Source organism: Macrobrachium nipponense, chromosome 17, assembly GCF_015104395.2.
Source record: "Macrobrachium nipponense isolate FS-2020 chromosome 17, ASM1510439v2, whole genome shotgun sequence".
In the NCBI taxonomy this organism is placed as follows: Eukaryota; Metazoa; Arthropoda; class Malacostraca; order Decapoda; family Palaemonidae; genus Macrobrachium; species Macrobrachium nipponense.
The window spans coordinates 82,512,896-82,537,640 of NC_087210.1; the positions used below are offsets into that span (position 1 = coordinate 82,512,896).

Here is a 24,745-nt window from a genome sequence, read left to right on the forward strand (position 1 = left end):
AACCTGCCTTTGCATTAAGGCTCTCTCTCTCTCTCTCGCTCTCTCTCTCTATCTATCTCTCTCTCGCACACTCACTCACAAACCCCACCACCACCACCAGCACCAACACCAGCAGCAGCAGCAGCAGCAGCCCCTCGACCAAACAAACCCTCTTTTTTCACTGTTTTCTCCTCACACCGCCGCCTGTGCGGCCTTTATTTCGAACGGTACCACGGCCGGTACATTTAGACACAATTCGGTACCACTTACGTACCTGTATTTTGTGATTAGTCATTATAAAAGGGAATTAATTTGCACTGTATCCCGCACTCACGCCACTTCACATCCTATACTTTGTATTTACTATCATTACGTGACGTCACAGAATGATCCTCGTGACGTCACGCTGAATGGGCGGAGCTTACCCTCTGTTCTCGCCGGGGACGCTTTCTCTTTTAAAAAGAAAATCGACGACTTTCTTTATGTCATTTTACACAACCCTTCGTATATATTAATGTTCACAGGTTTTAGCGGCCTTGTGTATTTTATTTTGAGTTTTACGCCGCGCATTTGTTAACAAAATAACGATATTATTTTTCCTCTAAGTTTCCAATAATTTACGAGTTCCTCAGCTGGTGATGTTTACATCAGACATAAAACACTAAACACTTTGCTCTCTATTTGTCTCCCGATGGTCTCTTTGCGTTCTTGACAACTGGTGCATTGTAACCGTCACTGGAGAAGTAAGTATACCTTTTTTATATGATTTTCTTCGCGTATATATGCTTATAGAAGTGAGTGGTTTTCGAGTTTTCCTCTTCTTTCCTCGTGAATAAGGAAGTATCACCAGATAATCAGGACTAAGTTTACGTTATCTTGAGGCATTTTCCAAAATATACAAGGCAATTTCATCTTCATTTCACCTTTCAAAACATATTCAAACCAAGATGTAAAGACTTGCGATGGCAAAGGGTGGCTTTACCAGCTTGTTTTGCTGGTGTATTCTGTACGGAAATCTTCTGGAGGCTAGGCAGTCGATGACCTTACTCGTTGCGACGTCCTGTTGTGCAAAAGAATGAAGATTTAAATTATAGTCCTGTGTATATCTTAATGTCTCGTCAATCAGTTGGTTATAATGGCACAGTGATAAGTCAGGTTGTCTACTTTAGATTGGAAGGATAAAACAGGTTTTGACTTTGGAAAAATCTAATTTTGGTAGCTGCTGTTCGTCCTCGAAATATTAATTATTGTTTTAATTCTATAGATTAATGCACCATTAATGTAAAATATATGGTTTTTCTCAGGCTTATTAATCTAGTCATATAAGACCCACAAAATTTACTTCTCGTACAAAATTGACATCCTAACTTGGCTTGTTTGCAGACCCTCCAATACCTAATCTAACTTCCTATTTATTGTCATATCCACATTCATTGTAACACTCAGAGAACAAGAAAGCCATTTGTTTCTACTTGAAAGTAAAATAATTGTGTATATAGGAAGGTCTCTACTATGTGGAATTTTATAAAATTTTAATTTAACATATGTGAACTGCTTAGTTGAAGTCTACTTAGGTAGTTGTCCACCCATTGGTATGGAAGGCTTGTATTTATAGTATTTTAAATAAAAATACAGCTTGAACTTTCCTCCATTCTGCCCAGTTTTTCACGAGAAGTACATTGTACTGTACAGTAATCCCTGTTTTGTTCTATATACTTTCTGTAAACGTCCATGTTTACCGTGGTTCACTGCTTATGCCCTTATTTCTAATGGATTTCTCAGAACCGTTTTGGTTCCTTCATGTCCCCACCATTTTTTTTTTTCTTTTGCCCCTCTTGCTCCTCCATTAGCTTCATAGTGCAAGGGTAGTACCTATGCATGTAGAGAGGTGTTTTAGTGTGTGCTTTCCAATCATGACAGCCAAGGTTAGTGCCCTTCATGTGCCTGTGGTATATCACTCCTTTCTCCTGCCCCGTGGTTGCTTTTAGTATGTCAACAGAGTCTGAAGTACATGAAGATAATTCTGCTTACTCTTAGTATTCTGGGTGAGCCTTCATTCTCTCCCTTTCTGGACTTCTTAGCATCAGCTAAGAGGTATATTCTTGCTTGTGTGGTTAACCTTGTTGACCCGTCTATCCCTGTTGAGGTACCGGCTGGACCCCCATGATTCTTTCTCTACCTGGAATTTCTGTGCTTGGTTGTCTACTTGTTTTGACTTTATCCTTTTCTGCTGTTGGAGAAAGTGAGGTTTGCAGGCCATGCTAAGGTGAGGAAGCAGGAACACATTTCTTTTATTTTCTCCTCCATGATGGCCACATTTATACTCTTCCTCTTCTGCCTGTACTTCCTCCTGTAAGAAGAACTAATAATCCCAAACAAGAACTTCTTACAAGAAATTCTAAGAAGGCTTGGGTCTTAGTTTCAGTGAGGCCAGTTAGTGAACTACATAGCCTTTAGTATCTTGTCCCCCATTTGGTGAGTTGAGGGGTTTAATTTTCAATTATTCCAGAGTTATTTGATATTAGATCTGGGGACTTCTCATTTTCCTCTGTCGAAGATTTCTTTGACGTAGAACAGTCCAAATAACATCTGGCATGTTAGACCAAGCTTCAGCACCTACATCATATTACTTGCAGGCACAAGGTGTTCACACTCTTTCTGGCTTTGTATAGAATGTTCAAACAGGTGTTTGGATCATCTAGCAAGTGGATGACCTACAAGTCCATGTGAGAGCTCAAATTCAGGAGCAATCCTAGGGTTGCCAGACGTCCCGATTTCGCGGGACATGTCCCGAATTTGATCATTTTATCCTGAGTCCCGGATAGACTCTCCCGGGACAGCCTTTTGTCCCGGATTTCGTTCATCATAAAAAAAAAGTAAATAATGAAATAGACTAATAATAACTGAATAAATCAAATAAAGATCATTACATTATAAAATAAATTAAGTAATGGTTTTCAGTTGAAATTATATTGATGAAAATATAATTTGAATAACCCAACGAATCAATGATGCTGCTAAAAGTTACGTGACGACTGACGCAGTCAATCGCGTTTGCAACTTGTTCGGTTGCTTGGCTGCGGTCTGGTGAGTGGCGAGTCGCACTCCTGCATCAGTACTGTATTAGCCTCTCATTCAAGTGTGTGTGTCGTTACTGTTTGCTACGGCCTACCTATTTCATCTTTAAAACAAGATGTCTAAACGTAAATGTAAGTTTCAAGATGAATATTCCAGCGAATGGACATTTATCAAACAAGGCAGGAATTGTTATGAAGCAAACTGTCGATTATGCCATTGCAATTTCACTATTGAACAGGTGGGAAGAATGATATCAAGAGGCACATAGAATCCACAAAGCACAAACAAAACTTTTCCTCCACTTCAAAAGATGATAAAATAACAAATTTCTTGATCGAGAAAAACACAGATGAAGAAACTAAGATAATAGCAGCAGAAGTTGCCATGGCCTTTCATACTGTTTGCCATCATCAGTCATTCAGTTCAAATGATTGCACGAATGTACTACTCCCAACAGTATTTCCTGATTCCAAAATTGCAAGCAAATTTTCTAGTGCTAGGACAAAATGTTCTGCAATAATTAAAAACGTTCTGGCTCCACATAGCATTGCCGAAGTTTTTAAAGATATAAATAATTCTTCTTTTTATAGCATATCTACAGATGCAAGTAACCATAATGCTGAGAAAATATTTCCGTTGATTGTACAATATTTTTCACGGAAGAATGGTTTGCAGATAAAATTATTGCGAGTAAAATCCCTTCCAAATGAGACCTCGGAAACAATTTCAAACTTCTGCAGAGAGAGCCTCTTCGAATTAGGACTGGATGTTAAAAAATGTGTAGCTTTTGGTGGCGATAACACTAATAGTACTAATTTTGGTGGAGGTTTACGTAAAGGCACAAATAATGTCTTTTCGAAAGTCAAGGAAAGCATGAATGACTCGATGGAAGGTGTAGGATGCCCAGCCCATATTCTCCACAATGCTGCACATACCGCTGCCAATGTCTTGTCTATTGGTGTTGAAGTAATCGTTGTTGAAGTGTTTTCATACCTTAGTATTTACACTGTTCGAACTGAGAAACTGAAAGAATTCTGCGACTTTGTTGGTGTTCAATATGCATCAGTTCTCTCTCATTCTAAAACTCGTTGGCTTTCTGTGATGAGGGCAGTTGAGAGAATCCTAAAATTATTTGAAGCACTGAAATCTTTCTTTGTTTCTGAAGAAAAAGCTCCTCAAATTCTTTTAGATTTTTTTAACAATCCACTGAACGAAGCCTACCTATATTTTGTTCACAGTCTAGAGTATGTATTTAGCAGCAGGATTATGAAGATTGGAAAGAGAGATAACAGCATTATTGAAGTGCTTGGCTGTTTAAAAGAAATAGTTGCTTTAATAAAGGCAAGAATGGATGAAAAGTTTACGTATTCCTCTTAGTGTTAAACGATGCCTTATAGATGATGAAATCACATCTCAAGAGATGAAAAAATTCCTACTTGAGGTGGATAACTACTACGTCACTTGCCATGACTATCTTAAGAAATGGGCTTCATCGTTAGAAAGTTTTGATATCTTTTCATGGATGTTATTAGATACACTTCCAGCATGGGAACAAATACAATCGTCTTGTCTAGTGTTAAAAAACAAAGGTGTAAACATTGACGACAACATCCTTTTCTGTCAGTGGTCAGCATTTAAAATACTCCTTGATAAACAAATGCAGAGTAAACCTTAAGAATGGATGACCAAGATGTGTCATTAAAAATGGCTTTCTATCTTACAGCAGTTCGACTTCGAAGAACAGTATTCTGAGATATTAATTTTGTGTCAATATTTGTTTAGTATACCTGCGCATAATGCAAATGTTGAGCGTGTCTTTTCTATGATGAGTGCTCAGTGGAGTGACGAGAGGAATAAATTGGATGTGACAACTATAGAGGCTATTTTACAGTGTAAGTGGAACACAAATTGTCATTGCAAAGAATTTTACTGGCAGGTATTAGGAAATATGGAACTTCTAAAGAAAGCAAAATCATCTGAGAAATAGAAATAAAATAAAAAGTTCAATTTTCATTATTTCTGTGCATACAATTTTCTTATTTTCATTTATCTTCAGTTTTCATATGAGAAAGATACTTTGGTATCTTAATTATTAGTAATGATTACAAATTTTCTGAATTAGTTTCCGTTTCTTCAGTTTCTTTATTATAATTTGCATTAAATATTAGTTTAACAAATTTTTTTTTTCTTTATCCTATTAAAATACTTGCTTGATGTTTTTCACTGCGTCTGTATCTATTTATAATATGTTTATCTGGGGATGTCTATGTATTAGAGAGATTTTAAGAATGTCCCGTATTGCTTATCTTGAAATCTGGCAACCCTAAGCAATCCTCATTCATTAGATATGTAGGAGGTGCTTTTCAGATCTGCAAGTAGGCTATTAAAGGCAAGCTCATTGACATAACACCACCACCTCCTATTTTAGGGACATTGGCCCTTAAACAACCTTTTATTAGGACTCATGGTTGGCTCTTCAACACTTTTAGCTACCCAAGCTCCATCTGGAAAGAGAAGCACACGGCTGAAGATGAAATGACAATCAGGTGTTGCTTTTTTCACATTTCCTTTGTTTTTTAAGACTGCAGTCAGGCTGTTTTTCTCTCAGGTTCAATAGTAAATGGCTGTGCCTACTACAGCTATTGACCTTCAACCAATGGCTCACAGACAGACCTCTGTCTGGTACTTTGCAGAACAATTCCCACTGGAGCTATGAGTTACCTTCCTAGAGCAACTGTCCATGACTTGGAGCTTGACTCAGAGTCCCACCAGATGCTTCAGCTTCAGCAAGGTTGTCCATCTGAGAACATCATGTTGGATGCAAAGGCTGACAGTGGATGCTGTATGCATTGTAAATATGGGCACTGACAAAATAAAATTGCCAGGTTACGGTGGTATCATGAGGTTGGGAAAAATACTTGTGTTATCAAAGACTCAAATGGTTTGGATATGTGACAAAAAGGGACGAGGAACAATTGGCCAGAATAGCAGTAGTATTTGTGGAATTAGCAGGAGGAGGGCCTCTATGGAAAGACCAGGACATCACAAAGATGAAGGCCTTGGTTCTTATTAGCTTTCCAAAATATAACTTTACTGATGTATATTTATATTCACACTGCAGTTATTCAACATTACTTTCATGGGAGTTTAGGCAGAAAAAAACATGAGACTGTAGAGAGGAGAGAGAACTCATTTCTTGTGTAACCCATGAAGGGAAATGTTGACATAAAACATGATGGTGGGATAGAGAAAACATGCTTTATTTTGTTTTCATAGACTGCTACTTTAATGTACTGGGAAACTCTTAAACACCTTATTCACTCTACTAATAAGCTGCTCTCAAACAATGAGAGTAGTTTATAAAATATTTTTATCTCAACCAGATGTAAGCTGTGATCATTTGGTGATATTTCAAGAGTTCCTGAAATAAGGGTAATGTTAATGGTGTTTGTTGTTAAAAGTTTGACTATCCATGGACTGCAATATGTATATCAAATTTGCAAAAAGATTTCATTCAGGCAAAAGTGCCTTATGTGGAGGCGTACAAGTTTGGAAAAAACTATGTTAATACTTACAAGTTAACAAGTTATACTCAGTAATTTTGTGGGTTTCTTTTTCCATCTTCAGAAGAAAACTTGAGAAGTTTTTGTTTGGTTCAGTATTTTTAATAACTGGCCATATTCATATTGGTATTTAATAGAAAGAATTTGGGAATGTTTTAGCTTTATTTAGAAAAAAAAAGAAAAAAATGGATTCTGGTGGCTTCCTGGTTTTTGGAAATAAAAATAAAACATTCCCACTTCCTTTCTGTTAAATACCAATATGAATATTGGCAGTTATTGAATAATATTGATGAGCTAGAAAAGAGATTAATAAGAAGAATAGAAAAGTTATCATATAAAATTAATTTGCTAAACAGCCATTCTTTTTAACAGAATATGTATGTTTGAATGAAAGAGGGTCTTCTTCCAAAATATTAATAATAATAATTCTGCCACTTTATTTAACATAATTGGTTTAAAAGAGGGTCTTCTACCAAAAAATAATAATAAAATAATAGTAAGAGCAGCTTGACTGACATAATGGAAAATTAGGACTAGCTGGGTATTTTTTAAATTTTAAGTAAAATTCAAGGATTGTGTCAGATGATAATTTTACTAGACAAATCAAGCTTAGCTTATTCCATAATCTTTCATGCTGTTCTTGTAATATTGGCTGTATCTTTTACAGAATTTCAGAAAGATATGTTTGAATATACTAATGCATAAGAAATATGCAAGTCGTCGTCATGAAGGTTACTGTGTGGAGTTCCCTTAGTGGAAAATTGTCAGGCCATTTGACTTTGAATGTTCCTGCAACTCACACCATAAGGAGACTTCTTGAAAGCTACTGCAAGCATAAGGTTAGCAAGATGTTTATGGATGATGAAAAATTAAATTTATTAGGTTTGCTTTTCCTTTTAGCCTAGTGTTCGTAGTTAAAGTTATAATATAGTAAACTTCATCTAAAAGCTTTTTCTATTGAGGTACTGCTGTAAGGAAAGAAAACAATCTCCATCTCCTTGAAGACCTAGGAGTAGCTGGCACAGAAATGTTGGATTATGACAAAAACCATGATACCTATGAATATCAAGGAAGGAAAACAATGTCTGTTTATAACATGATGAATTATTTATTTCACATACTCAAAACATCCTCACAACGTTTGGAATCCACCTCCCCCCACCTAGAAGATCAACCTTAGTCTATACCATTCTTTCATATGTCACCTTCCAACCAGAACATCAATGCATTCATCTGGTTTTGCACTAACTAATCCTTGTTTTCACTCTCAGGCCAATGTAAATTTTGTATAAATACCTGATACATTGCATTTTGTATAAATACCCTATGCATTGCATAATGTATTTAGTCAGCTAATGATAGGACCTGGATGGTGAAGAAATCATCACATAAATAATGCTATTGGTACAGTAAAACTTCATTCTAGTGTATTTTTTAAATGACTATTACCTTTTCAATTACTACTGGATGCATATCAAAGGTAAAAAAATCCCCAGTCAAGAGTTACGGTTGGCTCTTTTGTAGTACTATTTGCTTTTTAATAACCCTTGTTAATGTATACTATAGTTACTTTAGCTGTTATATTTAAATGTATTGTAACTGGGTATCAGATATTTAAATGAATTATAACTGGGTATCAGATATTATTAGTTTAAAGCTATGTCATTAATTTTTAAGACAGGGATGTATGTAGAGAAACTGAGAAACTAACTTTTCTGTTTACTTTCGTGTTAAATACTTATAACCTTTAAGTGAATGACAATTGGAAAGATGTACAGAAAGTCCATGGCCGATGATTTTTATATCCAGATCCTTCTTAGGTACTTTAAATTTCTTGTTTGGAGATAAATAGTATTTATTTTTTATCAATAACCACATGGTGATTATGTAACACAGCTAGAATTTCTGTTGCTATTCATACATCATTAGTACCTAGATATATTTGTTGAAGTTTGAATGTTTTTCAATCTTTCTCAGGGTGTAGCTCCCAACGGCTATGTGATACGAAGTAAGGACAATTTACTTCTGAATCCAAATAAGAGCCTCGAAGAATGCAGCATTGATGATGGAGACATTCTCACTCTTGGCCTTGGAGGTAGTTTTTTTTACATAAATAAAACACTACATTGCATATATCTGCTGTATACTAGGAAGTCTTGCTTTAATATTTACTTATAGTACATTCTGTATTATACTGTTTTCAGCATTCATTTGTATAATCCATTGGGAAGCAGTAGAATGTTGTTGCAGTCACTATGACATCTTTTAAAGAAAAATATTTTATTTAGAAATTAGATATGTCTGGTATAATCCTTTAAATTTAACAGTGGATAACAGAAGAGTTTTCTCCTTTATTGATATTACATTGTACTTTCAGTTTTTAATTCCTTGTATTTTTAAATTTGTTTGGGTTTGGTTCACAGATGATGAAGAACAAACGTTTGGGTTTGGAAGTTGGTTCATGGTCACTGTTGTATCACTGCTTATCGGTGGAATTGGGTTAACATATACTATTTGGACATTCTTAGAACCTTTACCCTCTGTGCAGAAGGTATGTATCAAAGTTGTTCTCTCTGTCTGTCTCTGCTTTTGCATTTACAGTCATACAAAATTAATCCGTTACGAGGCGCCCTTCGTATCATGAGGTTTTCGTATCTTGGACCACATTTTACATGTAAAATGGCTAATCCGTTCCAAGCCCTCCAAAAACACCCCAGTAAATTATATTCCCAGGCCTAAAACACATGTTCTAGGGTTACTACGCCGATCCGACGGAAGAAATATGACAACAAAAAGGCAAAATACTGTACATACTTGAGTAATATTCAACTGCATGTAATGTTCAACCCCATTTTTACTGCATATATTAGGACTTTAGCATATGTCCTTAGCAATAAGCCTAGCCTATGTTAGCGGTTGCTACTGTAGCCTAGTCTATGATTCTGACATCTAAACCTAAGAAGCTAAAAGCTTAGAAAAATATGCCAGTAAAATGTATAAATAATCAGTATGTACTCATTTCCAATAATTATTAATTAATCATTAACTATAATAAACACACAAAAAAAAAAAAAACCTTCCAATCGATTGTTTACATTCAGCTCTTACCGTCTTACGAGTACCAAACGAACGCCAAGCAATCACTTTTCCTAGGACACAGTAAGCCATAAATTTTCATTAGTATCTCTCTTCAACTAATGAAACTACCAAACAGTATAATAAACATTCATTTCTATTCTTTATTCTATCTTTACCTAATGGAGATACCGACTTACTGACAGCTATAATGAAACATACGTAAACGTAACGTAATATTAAAACAGAAGAAGAATTCTAAAAAATACGTTTTGTTCATGAAACTTACTTGGCAGATATATATATAGCTGTATTCTCCGAAGTCCGACAGAATTTCAAAACTCGCGGCACACGCAGTGGGCGGCCAGGTGGTAGTACCCATTCCTGCCGCTGGGAGGCGGATATCAGGAACCATTCCCATTTTCTATTCATATTTTTTCTGTCGCCGGTCGGTAAACACCTGTTTACAGACCTCCGCCCAGGATTTTTGGATTTTGACTCGTTATAAGTATCTGGATTGACTTTTGGTTTTGACTCTGGATTGTTGGATTGGCATACGCGATAGTGGACTGTTTTTGGATTGGCTTTTCTATGAACGTGATGTCGGGATCAAGTTCAGTGAGCTTCAGAGTGTGTGTGAGAAGTGATTGCAAGGTGAGGCTACCGAAATCATCGGTAGACCCCCACACAGTATGTATGGGGTGTAGGGGGCATGTTTGTTTGCTGGTTGATCGTTGCATTGCATGCAAAAGTTTGACTGAGGATGAATGGAAGGTGTATGAATCCTATCGGCGTAAGTTGGAGCGCGATAGGATCAGGAGGTCTTCCTCCAAGAGCGGTTCTACGAAAGGTAAGGGAAGTAACATTTCTCCTATTTTAACACCAGTAGAATTGCTTCACCTAATCCTGTGTTGTTGCCTGAGGGCCCTAGTTCTGTGTCTGGAGAAGGTAATGCCCTTTCTCTGATTCTAGAGTCATTACGCACTCTAGAGTCCAAAGTGTTGGCCCTTGAAAACGGCTCGAGTAAAGTGTGTGATTGTGCCCCTAGTGTTGTGGAGGGGGCGTCAGATCGGCCCCATAATGCCTCTAGGTCTAGACCTCTGTCGGACTCCAGAACTCAGGGAGTGGGCATGTCGAAAGCCGCAAGAGGGTTACGGGGGCTCCCCACCGATCTGGCGTCCCTTCGGCAGGACCTGTTTTGCTACTTCCCAGGCTGCTCCAAGGAGCGTGCTCAGGCTCGCATCCTTAAGGACTGTTTTTCGTCCTCCGAGGCGCCCTCCCTGCGCAAGGGGTGGAGCGCTCGGAGTGACTCGCGTCCGTTGAAAAGGACTTTGTTTTCCCTAGGGGAGGACGCTTTACGTCCCCTCTCTCCGCTCTCGTTGCGGTCTTCGCCTGCGTCGTATGACGCGTTTCCTCCACAGAAGAGAGGTAGGACGTCGTCCGAGGACGACGCTGAGAAGCGCTTTCTCTCGCGCCTCGGAGAGGCAGGTTGCTGTACCTGTGAGAAGGAAGGAGGCGTCCCCCCGACCCCTCGTCTTCTCGCAGGCGCAGCCCTTCACCTCCTCTCGGTTCTTCACCAACGAAGAGTATTCTTGCGTCGCTTCAAGACCAATTGTCGGCCTTAATGGCTCGGAAGACTCGCCCAGCAGCAGTTGAGCCTAAACGAAGGAAGGACGCTAGACTGCCTGTCAAGAGGACGAGGCAGTCTCCTTCTCCGTCTCTCGTTCGTCTCTGTCTCCGCCCGCACGTCAGGACCTAGGACGCCTTTGAGGACGCTCGACAGGACGCCTTGGAGGACGCTTTTGAAGACGCTCGGCAGGACGCTTTTGAAGACGCTCGTCGCGATGTTTTGCTTGACGCTTTGCCTGTGGAGAAGGCTTTCGAGAGCGCTCAGAAGGACGCTTTGAAAGCGAAAGCTGGACGCTTGAGCGTGAAACGTAAGGACGCTCCTCGAGAGAGACTAAGAGTAACCTCTCTTGACGCGCAGCGCGGTCAGGATGCTCTTCGTGGTTCGAGCTCTAAAGATCGACAGAAGGTCGGTCGCTTTGAAGAGGCTGATATTAGTCATCCTCGAAAGCCTTTGTTGAAGGCTAGACCCGTTGGGCGCACGCCCTCTCCAGAGGTTCAATCTCCTTTGCCTCTTCGGGAGGAAGGAGAGCTTAGTAGTCCGGCGGACTCAGTGGAGGAAGAACAGCCGTCAGTTTCGTCGGTTTCCGACTACAAGGTGCTGGTTCGTCTTTTACGTTCTTTGTTTGGTGAGAAGTTCCAGCCTGCAGCTCCTAAGTCTCCTCCCTCTCAGTTTTCGTCTTCGAAGTCGGGCAAGGTTTCGGAAGTGGTGGAGATGAAGACTTCCTTGTCCACTAAGAGAGCATTCAAGAAATTGCAGGATTGGATGGAACGTCGGAAGGATCAGGGCAAGTCGACTTTCGCCCTTCCTCCTTCAAGACTCAGTGGGAAAGGCGGCATTTGGTATGAGACCAAAGCTGAAGTAGGAGTTAAGATCCTGTCTTCTTCCCAAGGGGACTTTGCTAGTCTGGTAGGACGCCCAGAAGAGATCCCTTTTTATCGTCCGCTAAGATTTCATGGACACCAACGGAGATCGACCATCACATGAAAGGTCTGTTAAAGACTCTGGAAGTCTTTAACTTCCTAGACTGGTGCCTAGGAGTCCTGGATCTTCAATCTAGGAGTCCTGATTCTTTGAGTCTGGGGGAGCTGTCCAATGTGTTGTCATGCATGGACAAGGCCGTCAGGGATGGTTCGGAAGAGTTAGTGTCTCATTTCGGCACTGCTTTCCTCAAGAAGAGAGCGCTTTTCTGCAATTTTACAGCGAGGTCTGTTTCTGCATCGCAGAAAGCAGAGCTTCTCTTTGCACCTCTTTGCGACGCCATCTCTTCCCCCAGGCTATGGTAAGGGACCTGGCAGTGAGCCTACAAGAGAAGGCTACCCAGGATCTCTTGGCCCAGTCTTCAAGACGTCCCGCAGTCCCTACCACGTCGTCGTCTGGACGACCTCCTAGGAAGGTTAAACCCTTTCGTAGCGCTCCTCCCTCGAGAGCTGCTCCTCGAGGGAGAGGACTTGCAAGAGGAAGAGGTTCCTTCAAACCTAAATCCTCTAAGTGAGAAGAAAGTCCTTCAGATGCCTGTCGGAGCCAGGCTAAAATTCTTTGCGGGTGCGTGGAGAGAAGGGAGAGATACAGATGCGTGGTCCCTCAAGATAGTGGAACAGGGGTACGTCAAGATCCCCTTTGTGGACCCTCCTCCTCTTTCTACGACTCCCAGAGATCTTTCCCCGTCGTATCAAGGGGAGAAACATCAGGTTTCTTTTAGATCTTTTGGATCAAATGATCATGAAAAGAGCGGTGGAGCAGGTCTTAGACCTGGGGTCACCAGGATACTACAACAGACTTTTCCTGGTGCCAAAGCAGTCGTCGGGGTGGCGTCCAGTCTTGGACGTAAGCAGCCTGAATCTTTTCGTAGAAAAGAAAAAATTCAAGATGGAAACACCTCAGTCGGTTCTAGGAGCCTTAAGACCGGGCGACTGGATGGTGTCCTTGGACCTACAGGACGCATACTTTCACGTGCCTATCACCCTCTTTCAAGAAAGTTTCTGAGGTTTATGCTAAGGGACAAAGTTTGGCAATTCGAGCTCTTTGTTTCGGTTTAAGCACGGCTCCGATGGTATTTACCATGCTCATGAAAAACGTAGCGAGATGGTTACATTCTGCAGGAATAAGAGTGTCCCTGTATCTCGACGATTGGCTGATCAGAGCATCGTCAGAAGAAAGGTGTCTGAAGGACCTTCACTTCACTTTGGCCTTGGCAAAGTCCCTGGGACTTCTGGTCAACCTCGAAAAGTCGCATCTGACCCCAACACAGTCCATCGTGTATCTGGGGATTCAGATGGATTCGAGGCTTTTCGAGCGTTTCCGTCCCAGGAACGACAGCTGCAAGGCTTAGAGAGAGTTTCGGCCTTCCTGGGGAAGGAAGCTTGCTCGGCGAGGGAATGGATGAGTCTGCTGGGAACCATTTCCTCGCTGGAAAAGTTTGTTTCCCTGGGAAGACTACACCTCAGACCTCTCCAGTTTTTCTTAGCAGAAGAATGGAGAGTCAGAGAGGATCTGAATGCGACCCTTCCCTTTTCATCACCAAATCGGTGAAGGACCATCTAAGATGGTGGTTAGATCCTCGGAAGTTTCGAGAGGGGTTGTCCCTAAAGCTTCTGAGGCCCAGACTAGTGTTGTTTTTCCGACGCCTCGTGTCGGATGGGGAGCAACACTGGGAGGGGAGGAAGTGTCAGGCACCTGGAGGGGGGAACAGGTGTCCTGGCACATCAATGTAAAGGAACTAGCGGCGGTTTTTCTGGCGCTACAGTTCTTCCAACAAAAGGTTGCAGAGAAAGTAGTCCAAGTCAACTCGGACAACACCACAGCCCTTGCGTACCTAAAGAAGCAGGGAGGTACACACTCCCGTCCTCTTTTTTATTTAGCGAGGGAGATTCTGCTGTGGGCAGATGCGAGACGGATAAGGATCCTGACGAGATTTATCGCAGGAGTCCAGAACGTCAGAGCAGACCTTCTCAGCCGACAAGATCAGATCCTGCCGACGGAATGGGACGTTGCACCAGGACGTCTGTCGAGAGCTCTGGAGACTGTGGGGGTGTCCGTTAGTCGACCTATTTGCGACGTCGAGAACAAAGAGGTTGCCTCTTTATTGCTCCCCTGTGCTGGATCCGGGAGCAGTCGCGATAGACGCTCTGCTCTGGGACTGGACGAACCTGGACTTGTATGCCTTCCCGCCATTCAAGATCATGGGGGAAGTAGTAAGGAAGTTCGCGGCATCGGAGGGGACGAGGTTGACCCTGATCGCCCCGATGTGGCCCGCGAAAGAATGGTTCACGGAGGTAATGTCATTCATCATAGACTTTCCGAGGACGTTGCCCTGGAGGAAAGATCTACTCAGACAGCCCCACTTCGCAAGATATCACCGAAACCTCTCCGCTCTGGGTCTGACTGCGTTCAGACTATCGAAAAGCTGGCCAGAGCGAGAGGTTTTTCTAAAGCAGCTGCAAAGGCGATCGCCAATGCTAGGAGAACGTCCTCGAGAGCTGTTTACCAGTCGAAGTGGGCTTCCTTCAGGGCATGGTGTAGAAAGAGGGAATTTCCTCTTCCACTACCTCTGTGAGCCAGATAGCCGATTTCCTGCTATTTTTAAGAAATGTACAGAAGCTGGCTGTCTACCCGACCATCAAGGGATATAAGAGTATGCTGTCGGCAGTCTTCCGACACAGAGGACTAGACCTGTCTGATAACAGGGATCTTCACGATCTCCTGAGATCATTTGAGACATCCAAGATACCTCAGGCGAGGCCTCCTTCTTGGAACTTGGATTTAGTCCTTAGACTGTTAATGTCGAGTCCTTTCGAACCTCTACATGAAGCGTCTCTTAGGAACTTGACTAAGAAGGCTCTTTTCCTAACTGCTCTGGCGACGGCGAAGAGAGTTAGCGAAATTCAGGCCATTTGTAAGAGAGTGGGCTTCAAAGGGGACAATGCTGTCTGCTCTTTGAGTCCCACTTTCTTAGCAACGAATGAAAACCCGTCGAACCCTTGGCCAAGGAGCTTTGGAAATCAAGGGTATGACAAGCCTTGTGGGCCAAGAACCTGAGAGAGTCCTGTGCCCTGTCAGGGCTCTAAAGTTTTATGTCCACAAGACTAAAGAAGTACGAGGTCCCTCAGATAATCTCTGGTGTTCGGTTTAAACGACCCGATATACCTTATCCAAGAACGCTTTGGCGTTCTTTCTGAGGGACGTCATTAAAGAGGCTCATTCGTCTTCCACACAGATCGATTTGAGCCTCTTGCGAGTGAAAGCTCACGAGGTCAGAGCTGTCGCAACCTCGCTTGCCTTCCAAAGGAACATGTCGATCAAGGACATCCTTGACGCCACCTTTTGGAGGAGCAATTCAGTATTCGCCTCACACTACTTGAGAGATGTGAGAACGATATACGAGGACTGTTGTTCTCTTGGGCCATACGTTTCTGCAGACACAGTCTTGGGGGCTGAAGGTAGCTCTCTCCCTATCCCTTAGTTAGGTTTAGGTTAGTTTTTAGTTGTTGTGTTTTTTGTTGTGGTGAGGCTTTGGTGAAGACCTCCCATCTCTTAGCTTAGTGTTCAGGGGTCTTGGATAGTTGGTCAGGTGGTGGTCAGTTGCTTCGTTGCCCTCATTTGTATGGCTCTATGCTCTTGTCACATTGAGGTCACGTCCCCGTTGACAGAGCATCCAGAGCGCACCAGCACTACAGGTCTCCACCTGGCTGGCAACTCTGATTAGCACAAGCAGGCTGAAGTGACAGTAATCACAGAGTCTACTTTGCTAACAGGTGAGGAACCAAGGTGTATATCATCTACTTAATTTAAGTTTCCTACAAATCCTTATTCATGTCTCTTACCCACCATCCGAAGGTGGGATTCAGCTATATATATATCTGCCAAGTAAGTTTCATGAACAAAATGTTATTGTTATAATACAATTAAGTTTGTTCATACTTACCTGGCAGATATATATAATTAAGTGCCCACCACCTCCCCTCAGGAGACAGTGGCACTGATAAAATATGAATAGAAAATGGGAATGGTTCCTGATATCCGCCTCCCAGCGGCGGGAATGGGTACTACCACCTGGCCGCCCACTGCGTGTGCCGCGAGTTTTGAAATTCTGTCGGACTTCGGAGAATACAGCTATATATATATCTGCCAGGTAAGTATGAACAAACTTAATTGTATTATAACAATAACATATTTGTTTGGCAGTCTGATTTATTTTATATTTTATGATATCTAATTCACAATGTTTTTATTAAATGTATTGCATGTACTCATTTCAAATAATTATTAAGTAACCATTAACTATAATAAACAAACAAAAAAAAGCTTCCAAACTTCTGTTTACATCCGGCACTTACGAGTATCAAACGATTGCCAAGCAATCACTTTACACAGTAAGCCATAAATTTTCATTATCTCTCTTCAACTACTGAAACTACCAAACAGTATAATAACCATTCATTTCTATTCTTTATTCTATTGTTACCTAATGTTTTTTTTTTATTAAATGTATTGCATGAATAAGTTTTTCAATTTACAGCTCCTTTTAGCAATAGAATACTTAAAGCACAAGGGGTAGATGCTGACCAATAGGAGAGCAGGATCTTATGGGGTGACTAGCATCAGGAACCAATGGGAGAGCGGGAGGATGGTGGCGAGTTTACTCAGCTGGCAGCGCGGGAGTTTTAAAATTGTTCTCGGTGGTCCGGGTGAATATCGGGACTTTACAGCAACAACCTTCCGTATCTTGAAAACTTTTCGTATGTAGAGCTGTAAAATTTTCGTATTTGCTTTCGTATCTCGAGTTTTTCGTAAGTTGAGCCTTCGATGTCGACGGTACCACTGTAGTTCCCTCCATTTCTGAAGCCTTGGAACATTTTACTTTTTGTTCATGTCTTACAAAGTTAATTTGATACACTATATTGTAATATATTTATATTTATTATATTTTTTTTTAGAGGTACACCACTAAACAGCATTTGTCCAAAGGGTTACGCAAGTCAGCAATAAATTAGTAATCCTTCTATCATAAAATACAGATGTACTCAGAACAAAACAAGAAGTCTGTGAAAAAGATGTTATGAAATTAAGAAGAACCAGTAGAAATTTTATGCGGAACTACTTACAGGTCTGCAAAGGGGGATTGCTAAAATTTATTTTATTTTTTAAGTAAATTTCAGGTTAATAAAATTGTTAAATGTTGGAACTTTTTGTTCACAGTATGGAATAGTCATGGATGCTGGTTCATCTCATAGTGAAATTTATGTGTTCTCCTGGGATGGTGCGAAACCCCTAGATACTGGAGATGTAACTCTCAATCACAGATGTTTTATGGCAGGTGTGTCTTTTTGGACTTTTTATGATTAGTATTGCTGTTATTTAATTATACAGTATATTGTAGCTTCCTAGAATATTTCTAGTAATGTATTCCATTGAAATGAATATTCCCTCATCTTTATGATAGTTTGAATAATACAAGGTTATGGCAGGTAAATAGGGGAATGAATAATTTGTTGAAATGAATGAAACAAGGAGCAGATGATATGGTAGACCTCTGTCTGCCTTACTCTTTGGTCTAACTTTATATGACAGTTAGTATTTATTCTTCTTTTTTTTCGTAATTTATACGGCTTTCATTATTATTATCAGGAAAATTTTATAACGGTAAATTTTATCATGGTGGGGATGTGGATTTAGATGTTCTTTCAGTTTGCATACTCTCTGCAAGGCAAAATCAGCAGTTTCATTCTTTTAGGCACTTCCTACTTTATAGGCTACAAAGGCTCATTACAACCTGGTCATGTAAGATTATAGCAATGACTATACGCAATTTTATATACACACTGTGCAATATGAGATTAATGGATTCTGCACTACTCCATCAGATTTCAGTATATGAAACATTCTGTTTATCATCATCATTAACATTTTCACATGATCTTTATCTTTTGGGCTTAGACATGAAATGAGATCTTTGTGTGTAGTACTCCCATCAGGTCTTGAGCTTCGTCTATCCCTTTTTCCAAATTTTCTTGGGCTTTCCTGTTGGTTCATCCAGGTTTGCTTCCACCAGTGTCTAGTCCTGCTTATCCAATCATAATTGCTGATATAGTAGAGAAGTCTGCAGATTCTGACTTTCTTGCTTGTCCATAATATACAGTGTTTCCTTTTATGCAAGAAAGCATAAGAATTAGTTATAGTAGGCCATTGGCTTCTCACTTTATGTGTTATGTCCACTACAGGAGTTCTTGTACAGACCTTGATGTCTGCTGTTGTGAATGCAGCTCTCTGACCTCTATATCAGAGCTTTGATGTTATACCTCCATCACCTATACCTCTTGCTCCCCAGTCTTCTAGTGTTATCTCGATTGCCAATAGTGGATTACTTTGTTGTGTCACCTCTGAAGGATGTACGCTCTCTGCCTTGTGTGATTTGAGTCCACCTGCCCCATCTACTGCCATGAACATAGAGCCTGATGTCCATGGCCACCCACCCCACCCTCAACATGCTGCATTCTAACTCCTCATTTGGTGGACCACTCTTTGTCTCGAGAAACAGCTAGCAGAGGGGTGTCTCAAAAACTATCTAACAGAGACAAGCAGTTACCCTTCTAGATAATGCATCATTTTTCCTTGTAGCTGTTTAATTGGTATTAACACAAGCAAAGTTTAATACAATTTTTATATTTCAGTCAGGGTTGGGCAGTTTAAACCATGGTTTAAATCAGTCTATAAAAAAACCATGTTTTTTTTTTTTTTTTTTTTTTTTTTTCTTCTTCCTTTATAACTTTTATTTTAGGTAATATATATTTTTGGCAACTTTTGGTGTTTTTATTAGTTACTTGGATTTTCAAATAAAATTGGCAGTGTTAATGTTTACTTGTTTAGCCTACTAAAACATTCTGAATTGTAACTATCTTACAGTATATTTGTGTTACCGTGCCATAATATAACATTTGATGTAATTGAACATATTCATACAATTGGTAAACCTCAGATAATCAGGTTTAAAGAAATTTGTAAATTATTTTATATCTTTAATAAAAAAAGGGGGGGGGGTTGCTTATATAAAAAGAAACAATCATGTTAATCATAGCATCAGAGAGAGAGCAATTTTTCATTTCAAGTTGAAATAGCTAAAAAAGACATTCAAATAAAAGAAAAATGTTCAAAAATAAACACCATTTGGTGTTAACTACAAATGTTAGCACAGGTATATATGAAGAAAAAAAATCAGTTATTCACATCTAGTTCACGTACCTAGGTCAAATACATATAAGGCCACAGAATTGTGTGATTATCATTAAAATTGCTTTAGTTTTATACTGGGTAGCACAAAAATGAAATAAACCCTTAAAAAACCATACCTAGTAGCACAAAAAAAAAAAAAAAAAAATCCATATTTCATGGTTTAAATAAAAAAAACATGGTTTAACCAAAAAAAACCAAGTTTTTTGGCTTTTTTTCTTAACCGTTGGTTTTTGCCAACCCTGATTTCAGTATTATTGTGTATGAGCATATATTTCAAGAAGTATAGTTTAAATTCCAGGTGATGATAGGTCTGTTTTTATAATTAATCTTTTTCTCTATTATGCTATATGTAGTATATACTTTGTCTCATTATATATACTGTGCTTATTCAAATATCTTGATTTAGGATTTATGCAGTGTTTAATTTCATGTAGGGGTAGCATTTTATAAATTGCTCACAACTGAGGTTCCTTCATTGCTGTGCTTTAGAATTGTCTCCAATTATATCTTTAGAAATGTGTATTTGTCCACGTAACTGTACTTATTTTTGGTATTCAGAACTTTAATTGAAGTGCAGTCACCTCTTGTGTATTTTATTTATTTGGTTTTGTTTGATTCTGCAGGTGGTGTGGGCAGCTTTGTTGAAAATGTTGATGACTTAAGTAGGTACTTGGAGAAATGCCTCAAAGAAACCAAAGAAAATGTTCCACAGCCATTTCATAAGGGTACTCCATTTTATGTAGAGGCAACTGCAGGAATGAGGATCCTAAGGTTTGTGCCTTGTATACTGGTAACCATGAATATATAATTCATAGATGTGTATTTGGCTAAGATAGCTCAAAAGCATTCTTGTGCAGGATATATGTTACACACCCACAAACTACAGTAAACTTTATTTTATGTATTGTTTTAAAGCAAGTTCTCAATTTAATCCAGGAAATCTGAGCCTTATCTTTGTCTTATCTGTGACATTCTTCCACATTGTTTTAAGGATGCATAAATCCATTCAACTTCCAGGCTCGTGGATCTGAAACAGTTGAACAGTATGTTAGTATAGTTTATTTTTGCTGCTGGCTGCAAACATATCCATCATCAGTGAGCATACATTTTAACCATTTGTGTAATGGAGAAAAGTGCACAAGAAGGTTTGAGTACGCAGGAGCAATTAAGTCTCTGAGATAGCCGGTTACGTTAAGGGAGCCAGGTACATGGCTGGCAAATATGCAGAAGCATTTATGTACACAGGAGGGCTTGCTTGCTCAGGATCAGTCAAGCTCTACAAAAGGCAGTGATTAACTACTCTTAAATAGATGTCACAGAAGTCATGCACGTCACATATAAGAGCACCAGGCAATATAGGTAAAGTGGATGGTAACGAATGTGTAGTTGACTCATCCTGGCCGAACACTGGTCTTGAAACACAAAGGCAACCTTCCTCTTTAGTCAAGAGGTGTAGTATACTGAAGGAAAGAGCTCCAACAAAGAGGAATTAGTGGGTGTAATCACTCCAAGACTGAGTTTACTTTGGTAAAAAAGCAGGAGTTAGCCTTTGAGACCATAGGACTACTCTGAGGCATGATTAAGGTAAATATATTTCTTCATTAAACTAGCACAAATAAGGGAAATGATACTAAACACAATAAAAAGATACCAACTAGCTTACACGAAGCATAGCAGAATTAATATAAAAAAAAAATAGCTGAATCAGAGATGGATAACTGAAAGTAATCATTATTGTGAACTGGTAAACAAGCATATAAAGTTCCATGGATAAAGAAAATAACCAACAAATGTACTCAATAAAGTTCCATGCTAACAAAAGAAAAAAGAATATAAAATAGAAATATGTTGTAAAAGCAAGGCACAGATTATGTATAGTACTTGATACTCAACAAGTCACATAATCTGAGAAATTACTGAAAAACACCACAGAACAGGATAAAAGAATCACTGTATTGTAAGAATGAAACACTGAAAGGGAGTACTCACAGTAACAGCAGTGTCAAACATGCCACTGATCTGAAAGCAAAGAGCACTCGGCTAAGTAACGAAACTCTCGGAACATCAGGTATAACGACAGATGAAACTAATTCAATTTAAAAGTGCCTGACTGAAAGCATGAATGGTAGAGACAACAAAGGCAAAAAAAGTGATGATCGTGAAAGCAGAGAAGCACAATTGCTTTCAGTGAAGCAACTGAGAAATGATGCCATGCATTCTGGGTTAATGGAGTATGATCAGTGCATGCACAGTGGAGGCATTCACATACAGTAAGGTAATTTGTGGTCAATGTGTTAGTAGGAACGATAAATTCAAGTAGCTGGAGGAGTAAATGTGTACACACACCCAGACAAGACCTTTGCCCCACCGAACCTCCCTGTTGTTGAATAATTTATGTATATTTGTAGAGGTTAAGCCATTATCTTCTGAGAGGACTTTAAAAGATAGTGTTTGTTGAAAATTATTTTAAATGTTGGCATAAGCATATGCAAAATTAACAGCAGATACAAGTTGGGTGCAGAAATTGTGCCTACTGCCAGAGATTGACTACATTTTATTTTACCTTTCTCTCATTTTTGTGGATATTTAGTAAATACTAAAATGTGCATTATTTAAAGGAAAGGTAATCAGGGTGTTCTATTTAAAATTACTTAGGTATGTCAAACAAGTTCCTAGATAATTTGGAATGTGGTGGTCATGAATAAAGGTGAAAGGGATTTATCATCACACTACAAGCCGGTAGTCTAGTTTTTGGGTAACTTAACTTATTGTTTATACTTTAGCACAAAGCTGCATTTGAAATCATGTTCAATCTGGTATCACTATGAAATAAAATGATTGTTATATGACTTGCATTGTGCAGTTGACCTCCCCATTTTCACATTCTCAAGATTTGTGGACTCTGCTATTTGTGGGTTTCTCAATAGATCATATCGACCCATTATTCACAAACAAATTCTCTTGTTTGGAGTATTTTTCACTGAGAAATATTTACTAATTACTATATTTTCATGTCAGTTTCATGACTAAATGCACTTTTTGTGATAAAACTCTAAAAATATTCAGGTATAAGCATTTTTATAGGGTTTTTCATTTGTTTGAACTAACAAAATAGGCAATTACTGTATAAGTATTTTTAGAGGGGTTTTAAGTATTTGTTGAATTTAGCTATTTCCAGGGGAGGGGGCTGGTATGCATCCCTCGCAAATAAGGGGCGTTCACTGTAATGTGTTATCACCTCAGCATCATAGGAAGTATGGAGCTTTCCCTTTTACAAAATATGTATGATTTTAATGTTTTTCAGGGACTTTGATCCAGAAGGTGCAAATCTGGTACTGGCTACCATCAGAGAAATACTTAAAACAATGACCTCGTTCCAAATCATCCACAATAATATTGAAATAATTGAAGGATCAGAAGAAGGAGCAAGTGGCTGGACAGCTGTAAATTACCTTTCTGGGTATCTTACTAAAGTAAGTTTGAATATTCAAATGTGCAGGAAATTTTTAAAGTACAGGCAGTCCCCGGGTTACGACGGGGGTTCCGTTCTTGAGACGTGTTGTAAGCCAAAAATCGTTGTAAGCCGGAACATCGTTAAAAATCCTAAGAAAACCTTACTTTTAATGCTTTGGGTGCATTCAAAACTATGTAAACTGCATTCATATTGCATTTTTCATCAAAAAAACCTTCAAATTTTGATTATTTTGCATTTTTGGTGTTATATTCCTTCTGCCAGATAAGCATTGTAGGCGTTGTAACCCCGGAAATAATGTCTGATGAATATAATTGTGAAGCGCCTTAACCTCGGAACATCATAAGCCGAACCCACCGTAACCCAGGGACTGTCTGTAACTAATTTGTAGCTTACATACTTCCAAGTGTTAAAAAATAGTTTATGTTCTGTAATTTTAATTAAAAAAAGAAGAGTAAAAATTTGTATAGCTACCATATAAGACTTGATATCTTAGGTCCTATTGTCAAAACTTCTTGTAAGTATGTATTGGTAGGTTCAGGGACATGCCCAGGAGCGCTGTTTTGTGCTGGCTTTGTGACATCATTAAGTGGGCTAAGATTCACTGGGCAAAGGTGATTGCTCTTTGCCCTGGCAGAAAACAACGAAATTAGGGCATTGCCCCTTCCCTAGCATTCTAGAAGAGCCACTGAGTGTTACAGGTGCTGAGGGCATGTGTCTGGTGCAGCTAGACCACCTCTACCTATTTGTTGAAATGTTATGGGCATCCCTGTTCGAGAGGTGTAGGTCCTTGAGACATTTGGACTTATTATCATTGAAGTCACTTGCCATGGTGGTTCATATGTTACTTTTGGGTAGGGAGCATGTTCCTTTATCTTCAGCCACATCATCATCACACCTCTGGTACTCTTATGAGGTAAGGCTCTCCAGAGTGACTGCTCTCGTGTTTCATTTAATTAGTAAGTACTCTGGTATCTGCATATGGAAATTGCTTACTAGATATATATTTGGCAATATCTTTCATGTAACATAGTCTTATCAGCATCCACTTTTGGAAGTTGACTTCTGATTTTACTCAGTCATCTTCTAATCCTGCATTACATAGCTGTGTCCTGGTGTTTTAGCCACTTTGTCTTCCCACCAAAATTTCTATTCAGGCAGCATATGGTTAGTGGGGTTCAGATACCCCAAGCTTTTTTATGGATCACAGAGCACAATAAGTGCCCTCTTCCCTTCACTGCACACTTGCATTTCAATATTTCTTTCATTTCAAAATTTCTCTAACAGATGGAGATAAGGTGACAGTATATAAGTAACAGGTTTGTATGAAAATCTTTGTTTTATGTAATAAAATTTTTTTTAAAGAACTTTCCCAATTTCAGGATAAAAACTCAACATCAGCTGTCTTAGATGTTGGCGGGGCATCTGTGCAGATAACTCGTGAGGTGATAGGTAATGGGACAGGGGCACCTGAGAACCTAACTCTCTATAGGCATAATTACACGTAAGTTTACATTCTGTTCCACCACAAACTCTTACTTCTAGTTAACCTTTTTCAGGCAGTTGAAAATCATCATCTCAGATGCTTCAGTCTGTCTTAAATAGAGATAATATAGTAGTCAGCTGGTATTACTGCAAATGCATGAGCAGATCCCAGTCATATAATGAGGTATTTAGTGAATGTACCCTCAGTTTTATATGTAATGGGTAAGTTTCAATTGT

At 39.4% G+C, this 24,745-nt stretch overlaps 2 protein-coding genes across 9 annotated transcripts in view; one reads left to right on the forward strand and one right to left on the reverse strand.

Annotated features, from left to right (window-relative positions):
* Positions 1-400, reverse strand: part of LOC135196373 (AT-rich interactive domain-containing protein 5B-like) — a 185,813-nt gene extending 185,413 nt beyond the window's left edge. For 4 of the 5 annotated variants that reach the window (XM_064223160.1, XM_064223162.1, XM_064223161.1 and 1 more), the window contains exon 1: positions 254-400. In XM_064223160.1, the coding sequence (XP_064079230.1) occupies positions 254-274 (21 nt within the window). In that variant the 5' untranslated portion in view covers positions 275-400. Of the gene's footprint in view, positions 1-3; positions 218-253 lie in introns of those variants that run through there. The other variant, XM_064223159.1, reaches the window with a different exon arrangement.
* LOC135196375 (ectonucleoside triphosphate diphosphohydrolase 3-like) overlaps positions 1-24,745 on the forward strand; it is a 44,248-nt gene that overhangs the window by 368 nt on the left and 19,135 nt on the right. For 2 of the 4 annotated variants that reach the window (XM_064223165.1, XM_064223163.1), the window contains exons 1-8: positions 508-722; positions 7,288-7,459; positions 8,598-8,715; positions 9,044-9,171; positions 17,521-17,638; positions 20,175-20,322; positions 22,856-23,024; positions 24,406-24,527. In XM_064223165.1, coding sequence (XP_064079235.1) covers positions 7,331-7,459; positions 8,598-8,715; positions 9,044-9,171; positions 17,521-17,638; positions 20,175-20,322; positions 22,856-23,024; positions 24,406-24,527 — 932 coding nt within the window. In that variant the 5' untranslated portion in view covers positions 508-722; positions 7,288-7,330. Of the gene's footprint in view, positions 1-507; positions 723-7,287; positions 7,460-8,597; positions 8,716-9,043; positions 9,172-17,520; positions 17,639-20,174; positions 20,323-22,855; positions 23,025-24,405; positions 24,528-24,745 lie in introns of those variants that run through there. The other 2 variants (XM_064223164.1, XM_064223166.1) reach the window with 2 other exon arrangements.